Here is a 9,487-nt window from a genome sequence, read left to right as displayed (position 1 = left end):
AGAAAAAGAGTTTTCAGGCTCCCGTTAGCCTGCGCTGCTAATCTCCTTACAGCTAATCAGCCTCGTAATACTCTCCACCCCCCCCCCACCCCCCCCATTCTCCAGCTGGACCAGCAGCAGGACGGATGTCCACCGCAGCGTCACGCCGTCACGGTTCATCTCATGATTTCAGATTCAGACAGCAGACGGACTGTTGACATCTGTAAAGAAGAAGAAGAATGAGATGAGGGGACGTCCCCACAGTGTCTCCTGTCAGGGGACAACACTGGGTCCATCGGGGTGTCTTCAGGGACGCTCCATCATTATTAAACCACAGTGACACAGAGTTAACTCAGACTGAAGAGGTTCAAACTGTCAGTCCACACACTCTTAGAAATAAGAGTTCCTCCTGAAGGACTGAGGTTCTACCCAGAACTATTTACCTCTCAAGAACCTGTTTTTGAAGAAAGTGATCTTCAGAGAATCTTTATAAAACTAATGAAACCCATTTCATCCAAAGAACCCTCTTTTTTATCTTCATGGTTTATCTTCATGTTTTTTTGTGATGAAGGGTTCCATTAAGAACCCATTTTAGGAGAAAGGACTGTTGAAAGATCCTCACCCTAACATATTTCTTTTTTTAGGGATTCTGGTCCAACCTTTCATAAATGGTTCTTGGTTGAACCCTCTGACAGATGTCCATGTGAAACCTTTATGAAAGGTTCCACATGAGATCACATGGGGTTCTCCTCTGGGGACAAGTTGAAGATCCCTATATGGTTCTAGTTAGTACCTGTATATCTCAGAGTCTGGTATGTTCAGCTGATGTCCTGACAGTTGATGGATATTTGGAGCAGAGTTGGATTTTGGATTTTGTGTGTTGGCTCGTTGGCTTTTTAACAAACAGGTCCAGAGGGTCCAGGTTCACAGGACTCTGTCCAGGACCTGTTTCTCTTCTCCTGGACCTCCTCAGGGTCGTGTTCTGTTGAATGTGGCAGTGATCACACCTGTAGATCTGTTCTCAGGTACGTGATGACTCTGTTACTGTTCACCTTCATGGATCAGAACACGATCACGGCCCAGGACTGGATGAACGTGTGAACCAGTGTGACCAGTCTGTCCTCCACATTAATGTGTCCAACACCAGTGACATGTTTACTGGTTTCAGAGGAGGTCCTGCCGTCCTGCTCCTGTGTGATCAGCAGAGAGTCGTGGCAGCTGTGTCTGATGACATCTGAAGGACAAACCAACACCTGAGCTGTTTCAGGAAGCTGAGGAGTCTGGATGTCGACAGGACGATGAAAATGTTCTGTTCTGCTTTTATTGAGTCTGTCCGTCCGTCAGTTTGTAAACCTGAGACTTGAAAACAGGAACAAGTTGGAGACAGTGGTGACGCTGTGACATCACTGGTGTTACTTTGATCACCTGCAGCATCAGTATGGACACAGGGTCGCCTCTGACGCTCGGTCGCTTGTCTTTTTTTCTCTGTTGTTTGTTTGTAAATTTGATTCACTGCCTTTTAATTGTGTTTCAGCAACATGTTAAATGTTGTGTTAATAAAACTGTTGAATTGAACAGAAACACTCGGAGTGACCTGAAGGACGACGTGTTCATGTTCTGAACACTGGAGCGCCACCGTGTGGCAGAACATCACAGCACTGCTTCACATTATTGATCATTAATAATAATTATCCAGATAAATCACTAATATGTTTAATGTATTAACTCATTTATTCACTGAGTGTAAAATATGCAACATGTAAACATTTGAACTGTGGAGCATAAACAACAACAACAACAGCAACAGCAGCAGCAGCAGCAGCAACAAGTGATTTAATAAATACATAACTTTAAAATAAACATATCTTGTGATGATGTCACACAGATGATGTCACACCCTGGTGTTCCACTCTTGGGGTGGGGGGGTACCAGTCTCTCCCGGCTCCTGTCAATCATGGCATGACGTCGTGTATCCAGAGCGTTTCCGGTGCAGGAAGGCGGGGCCACCGTGTTCCTTAGGGAGAGACAGACAGGTGAGTCAGGTCAGCACAGAGCCGCAGGTACCCACTTCCGGGACCGGGACATCATCCTTCAAAGTAAAAGCACGGAGAGTTTTGAACGGTGAATATAAAATGTTCTTCATGATTTTATTTTAATCAGTTAAACTATGAACATGATTAAATGTTGTGATGAGGGATTTGAACACATCACAACTTTATTAAACAGTCATGACTCACACATTCAAATATTATACATATAGCCTATAAATATATTTCAAATAAAGACAAATTATTTAGAATTCATAATTAATCTTTTTTCAGTACATTTCTGGAGACACTTTGATTTGATCTGTTTTTATTTTATTTATTGATTTTTTCATTTTAAAGGCATCTTATGATATGAAGCTTAATCCTAAATATGAATATATTTCTCTGTTAATCGATGTATGTCACGTGAGGGTCAGAGGTCAGAGGGGTGTCATGTTTTCTTAAAATTAACACCGTTTATCAGCCACAAACTGAAAAAACAGAAAGTACAGTTGGAGTTTTAAATTGTCAGCGGTTCCTGGACTCTTCATGAGTTTTGTCAGAACAAAAACAGAACTTAAAATAGTGATATTTCATCAAGATCATTTTGGTCCACGTCTCACAGTGACGATGCATATTATTTGTAATATCTTAAGCACTAGTGTTAGACACTAGCATAGCGCACACGAATCACAGGGACCGAAAAACTTTTCTGATTCTGACTTTGTCCAAAATTTTGTCGATAATAAAACGTATTTGTTTTTCAGGTCCCAAAAGGATCAACAACTCTGATAAGTAAACAACAGTCCCTAAACAATAAATAAATCATGACGTCAGACTGCTCCTTTGCACTGTGCTGTTTTATTGTGAAACTCCGGGAGACAGGAAGTGCGCGTGAATGTCTCGCGCTTGTTGAAGGATCCGATCTGAGTTCAGCCATATTCCCACTGACCAGCCACACCGGCAGCCTGACCCAAACTACCGAAAAACCCTCCGTAATCCCCCCGCACGCTCCCGCACGGTGCTAACGGGGACCGTAGGTAAAGCCGAGCCGGTACCGGAGCTCCCGGACATGTTACCGAGCTGATATACCGACCCGCGGACATGGAGCAGCGGCGGCCAACCTGAGAGAGTCGACGGTCTGACCGACATCCCGAGTTCTGAGAGGAAAGTCCAGATTTACCGGGATTAAAGCCGATGTGCAGCACGGACAGACGCGGGCCTGCAGGCTGAACGGTTCTCCACACGACGGAGCGACGGTAACCGGCGGAGACACACCGACACACCGACACGCAGACGGCTCAAAATGTCGGGAATGTTTTCCCGGAGCTAACGAGCTAGCTGCAGCTAGCAGGCTGAGCTCGGCAGGACTCGGCAGGAAACGGAGCCTGGGCGGCGGGTAACACTCGGACTGAGCGGCGGGGCTGGTGACGGGCACGGGGCGGGAGCGGCGGGTCGGTGTCCCGGGACAGGATGTCGGCTCAGGAGCGTCTGAAGCGGCTGGAGGAGCTGCTGCTGGAGCGGAAGGTGGCGGGATGTCTGAGTGTGGAGGCGCTGCTCGACCTGCTGCTCTGCTTCTACACGGAGGTGTCCCACTCCCCGCTCAAGAGGGAGAAGCACGTCACAGACTTCCTGGAGTGGGGTAAGAGCCCAGACCCGGTCCTGGTCCTGGTTCTGGTCCTGGTCCCGGACCCGGACCCGGACCCGGTCCTCCTTGTTTTATTCTAGAAAGCTTTTAAAAATAAACTTCAAGAAGGGGCCCTTCAGAGGCAGCGCCAGGTGCTCCCTGAAGGCCAGGACATCAGATGGGCTCCAGGGAGGGTCAGGTGGGACGGTCAGGGGGGCTCCAGGGGTTCTAAAGGGGTCTTCAGTAACACTTCAGGGTCCTCGAGGGAGCTGTCGTGTCACCTTAGGAGTTTGGAGCTGATGTTTGAAAAGAGTCCAGACTGAGTGGGTTTAACGTGTGCTGTGGGGGACTCAGGGGGGTGGGTGTGTCCAGGGGTCCTTGAGTAGTTCCAGGCACCTTCAGAAAGAGTTCTGGAGGAGATTCAGGGGTCCTTGAGACATGAGAGGGGCTCCAGGATGGTGGGAGGGGGTGGGGGGGTGGGGGGTCCTGTCTGAGTTGATGGGGGGCTGTGGTGAGTCTGAGCTCAGTGGACGTTGTCCCATTTCGGTCCACTGTGTCCTGGTTCAGTCTGTCCCTGTTAAATGTGGTCTGGCCTGGTTTGGTCTGGCCTGGTTTGGTCTGGCCTGGTTTCAGGAGCTGTGTAGATGTTCCTGTTTCTCTGACTGATGCAGTCAATCAATCGATCGCTGTATTGATCACCGTTAATTTACTGAGTTAGTGACTTTTGTTTTTGACCTTTAGCTAATGATTGTGTCTGTGTTTATTGATCCGTCAAACGTTTATAGAACGTGACAGACGTCTGTCTCAGTGTCTCAGAGTCCAACAGGAAGTCCACAGACGTCTCTAACTGTTTGATTTAAATATTTAAACGTCTCGTCCTCAGATAGAGACGAATGAAGGGAAATTAATTAATCTGGTTTCTGATGAACGTTTCAGCTCCGTCTCTCGCTGACCTACATTTACCCAGAAAGCAGTTTGCTATAAATAAACAATCTGAAACCATCAAACCAGGCTCAAGTCCAGATCCTGTAACTGGTCAGACTGGGACAATCCTGTAACTGGTCAGACTGGGACGATCCTGTAACTGGTCAGACTGGGACGATCCTGTAACTGGTCAGACTGGGACAATCCTGTAACTGGTCAGACTGGGACGGACGGACACGATCAATATTCATCAGAATATTCTGACTGTCAGTGACGACCAGGAGACATGAAATAATCAGAGCACTGAGGTCATGAACAGTTTGATGAAAGGAGGATCGATCAGTGATCATTATCAGTTATCGATCAGACTGTTGATCATATTTAAAATTATTGATCCTGTTGGTCAGTCTGCTGCTTTATCAATACTCCAACCTGTTTCCTCCCAAAGAAAGAGAATTATACTTCTGTTATATTTTAATGATAATAATGTGTCCTGTTCTCTGTGTCCTCCTGTCCTCTGTGTCCTCCTGTCCTCTGTGTCCTCTGTGTCCTCCTGTCCTCTGTGTCCTCCTGTCCTTGTGTCCTCCTGTCCTTGTGTCCTCCTGTCCTCTGTGTCCTCCTGTCCTTGTGTCCTCCTGTCCTTGTGTCCTCCTGTTCTTGTGTCCTCCTGTCGTCTGTGTCCTCCTGTCGTCTGTATCCTCCTTTCCTCTGTGTCCACAGTGAAGCCGTTCACCACCACAATAAAGGACATGCGGCTGCACAGAGATGACTTTGAGATGCTGAAGGTGATTGGACGAGGAGCTTTTGGAGAGGTAAGACTTCCTGTTGACCTCTGACCCCGCCCATCACCCGGGGGAGGGGCTAATGTGTTCTGAATCACACACTGTGTCTTATTACTGTCAGTGCGTCCTGCAGCTGCTCCTCAAACAAACGTACTGTTACCTGCAGTCTGCACGTGATCAGGACAGATACTGTCTCATAACATCACACCCTGAACTTTGACCCTTCTGCTTCTATATCCGTTACCGTGGAGATAAATCAAATGCCATTTACTGATTTCGTCAGACATAGGTCGACCTGCAGATCTCTGATGATGTTACTCTGTGACGTGTGTAGTTTAACTTTATAGTTGTAGATTCAAACAGATGATATCAGTGACAGTGAGATCACGTCTGCAGCTCTTCTGTCCTGATGTTGTTGTTTGTGATCTTTATGATTATTTTGTTCACCTAAACAATTAAAAGTCCTGTTATTACTGTTCGACTGGTCGTCAGTTACTTTAATGTGCTGTTGTCCATCATTATGACTCCGGACAGATGTCAAACTGTCATCTGTTTGCAGCTCAGTCGATGTGATGTATCGTTCTCTGTGCAGAGGATTGTGGGTCAGAACAGACAGGAAATCATGCTGTGTTACAGACTGTAAAATACGACCTGATGTCGTAGAACATCCTGGTGTTTATGGCACACTGACTTTGACAGACTCTGTGTTGGGACACAGGAAATCTCTTCCTGGCGTACTGTATGGTGTGGGCACTACAACACACAGAAAGTCTTCTTTACCACCTCATCCTCCTGCTCCTCCTCCTCCTCCTGCTCCTCCTTTTGCTCCTCCTCCTCCTGCTCCTCCTCCTCCTCCTACTCCTTCTACTTGTGACATTTTAAATTATAATTAATTAATGAAAATCAAAATAAGCAAATAAATGTTCAACAATGTCATTATTGTTATTATAAAACAAACATTATTGACATTGACACAGGTGTCAACGTCTGGTACTCTGGCAGTACTCTGGCTGTACTCTGGCAATTCTCTGGCTGTACTCTGGCAATTCTCTGGCTGTACTCTGGTAGTACTCTGGCTGTACTCTGGCAGTGCTCTGGCAGTACACTGGCAATTCTCTGGCTGTACTCTGGCAGTACTCTGGCTGTACTCTGGCAGTACTCTGGCAGTACACTGGCAATTCTCTGGCTGTACTCTGGCCGTATTCTGGCAGTACTCTGGCAGTACTCTGGCAGTGCTCTGGCAGTACACTGGCAATTCTCTGGCTGTACTCTGGCTGTACTCTGGCTGTACTCTGGCCGTACTCTGGCTGTATTCTGGCAGTACTCTGGCAGTACTCTGGCAGTACACTGGCAATTCTCTGGCTGTACTCTGGCTGTACTCTGGCCGTACTCTGGCCGTACTCTGGCAGTACTCTGGCCGTACTCTGGCCGTACTCTGGCCGTACTCTGGCCGTACTCTGGCAGTACTCTGGCCGTACTCTGGCAGTACTCTGGCAGTACTCTGGCCGTACTCTGGCAGTACTCTGGCCGTACTCTGGCCGTACTCTGGCCGTACTCTGGCTGTACTCTGGCAGTACACCAGCAGTACTCTGGTACTCCTCTTGTAGTACTCTGGTGGAGCTCTGTACTGAGAGAGGCCGTCTCTCCTTCCTGTGTAGTAGCAGGAAGTTGTTCCAGTTAAATGTGGCTCTGCATTTCCTGTTTATAGCGCACAGCTTCCTGTGGTCTTCCTCTGTGCTTCCCACAGGAGCTCAGTCTTTTTGTTTTGTTTTTTCAATAACCTTTATTGAGTCAGTCAGGAATGTAACTTTCAGTTGATTGGCTCTCGATAGCCTGACGTCCGCTAACAGCTAACTGGTTAATGTTTAAGAAGAAATACACAAAATGAGGTAAAATAAAAGAAGAGCTTTCCCTTCAGTCCGACGCTGCTTTGACTCAGTGAGCTTTAACACCACTATCACAGTGCTTTCAGTTTAGAGGAGGAGACATTTTAATGTTCTGGGGAAATTGTGGTGTGAATGCTGGATGCTGAAGAGGTGACACTAATCAGCACTGTAGGAGTGTGAATCACCAGAGGATCTACGATACGATATTATCATGACACAATATTACTGTGATTGTTAAATATGTGGTCATATACTGAGTATTGTGATAAAATATATTGTGATTTATTACCTTTCTATCAACTGTAGATTTTGTCTCCAAAGAAAAACTGTCAACATCTGTTTTATCTGATAAGATAAAGTTTCAGTCTGTTTGTCTGACTTCATTTTATTGCAGCAGTAAATTGATCTAGTGACTGAAAAATGACCTGATTATATTATTGTAGTCGGCTACCTAAAGATTAATTTGTATTCGTAATATTAATAATAACATGTCATCACTTCCTGTCAGCTGTGGGGGGGTCGTTAGGTCCGGCTGTGTGTGAACAGTTAACTTCAAAACGTCAGTCAGATTCATTGATATTTCTAAAAGCAGCTTTGTCTCAGAACTGTTTGTTTTGTAAATGTTTCCACTATTATTCTTTTTTATTCTATATTTATATGTATTTATTTTTTACCTTAAAGCAGTTTAAAGATGATCCGTTTAAAAATTATCAGATAATCAATAATAAGCAGTTATTTGTTCTTCAGTCGATCAGTTCTCAGAACAACACAAACTCATCAAAGTTACAATCAGACTAACAGTTAATCATTAAACCTGCTTTAACTCCTCACACACCCAGTGACATCATCACCCGGGGTTTGTGGGTAATGGAGTTTATGAGATGTAGCTGTTCTGTGAGGCGTCTGGTCTTCACCATCAGCGTTTCAGAAAACACTCAGCAGCTGTGTGTGTGCGCGTGTGTGTTTGTGTGTGTGAGTGAGAGTGTGTACATTGTCCACATACCAGAGGAAAGGTGTGTCAGCGCCACACCTGCCTGCTGCCTCAGGATACAAACACACACACGGCTCAGTGTTACTGTACTTGTGAGGACTGTCCTCACTCTGAGACTCAGCCTGGTCCTCACAGATACACAGATACACTGTAAACACTGGGATAAACACACACACACCTTTAGGACCAATCAGAGCGGCTCAGTGCTGTGTGTTATTACAAGTAGATAATCAGGTGTGGCTCACACAGGTATAAAGTCTGACAGGTTAATCAGGAGGTGCATCCCATCAGCCAATCAGAGCTGTGCAGAGCACATACCTGGAACAATGTTTAATAACCTGTTTGAACAGATTCAGAATAAAAACCTCAGCTCGCTCTGAAAAACACCGTCGTCACTTAATGAAGACAAATCAACAAGTTTTAATACAAAACTTATTCTATCAGATTTTAATCAGAACACGAGAGGAAATAAAATACAACTCGTGTTATTCACCATATGATCACAAAATACGACATGTTGTCCGACGTGCGTGCGTGCGTGTGCGTGCCTGTGTGTGCCTGTGTGTGCGTGCGTCACTCACTGCATGAACATAATGAAAAATATATGTAAATAAACAAAATAAAATAATCATAGCCAAAGAACATCAAACAGATGTTATTGGAGTCAGTCAGGTGACTTCCTGTTGGTCGTCTCAACATCACTGAGTCATTGATCTGTCTCACTGTGATCACCTGATCAGCACACCTGCTCTGAGCTCACCTGTCTGTCTGTCTCTCAGGTTGCCGTGGTGAAGATGAAGCACACAGAGAGAGTCTACGCCATGAAGATTCTCAACAAATGGGAGATGCTGAAGAGAGCTGAGGTGAGTCTACAGCGCTGGTCTGCCTGATGATGTTGACATGTGATGTCACTTCTCTGTTGTATTTAACATGTGAACATGTCCTCTGTACAGACGGCGTGTTTCAGAGAGGAGCGAGACGTTCTGGTGAAAGGAGACAGTCAGTGGATCACAACTCTGCACTACGCCTTCCAGGACGACAACTTCCTGGTTAGTGCCACTGTTACTGTTATTGAGCCTGATGATGATGATGATGGTGATGATGGTGATGATGATGGTGATGATGATGGTGATGGTGATGATGATGATGATGATGATGGTGATGATGATGGTGATGGTGATGATGAAAAAAAAAAAAAGTGATGGTGATGATGATGGTGATGGTGATGATGAAAAAAAAAAGTGATGGTGATGATGATGGTGATGGTGATG

The 9,487-nt window shown here is 45.7% G+C and overlaps 1 protein-coding gene across 4 annotated transcripts in view; it reads left to right on the top strand.

The window, feature by feature from the left end:
• The first annotated feature begins 2,837 nt into the window (after positions 1 to 2,837).
• Positions 2,838 to 9,487, top strand: part of cdc42bpb (CDC42 binding protein kinase beta (DMPK-like)) — a 43,755-nt gene continuing 37,105 nt past the window's right edge. The window contains exons 1-4 of one of the 4 annotated variants that reach the window (XM_050057409.1): positions 2,838 to 3,648; positions 5,278 to 5,369; positions 8,996 to 9,079; positions 9,170 to 9,265. In XM_050057409.1, coding sequence (XP_049913366.1) covers positions 3,480 to 3,648; positions 5,278 to 5,369; positions 8,996 to 9,079; positions 9,170 to 9,265 — 441 coding nt within the window. In that variant the 5' untranslated portion in view covers positions 2,838 to 3,479. The remainder of the gene's footprint in view (positions 3,649 to 5,277; positions 5,370 to 8,995; positions 9,080 to 9,169; positions 9,266 to 9,487) is intronic. The other 3 variants (XM_050057408.1, XM_050057405.1, XM_050057406.1) reach the window with 3 other exon arrangements.

This window comes from Epinephelus moara, chromosome 12 (assembly GCF_006386435.1).
Source record: "Epinephelus moara isolate mb chromosome 12, YSFRI_EMoa_1.0, whole genome shotgun sequence".
In the NCBI taxonomy this organism is placed as follows: domain Eukaryota; kingdom Metazoa; phylum Chordata; class Actinopteri; order Perciformes; family Serranidae; genus Epinephelus; species Epinephelus moara.
Note: the sequence above shows the minus strand (reverse complement) of the source record. Positions and strands in the feature narration are given on the sequence as shown.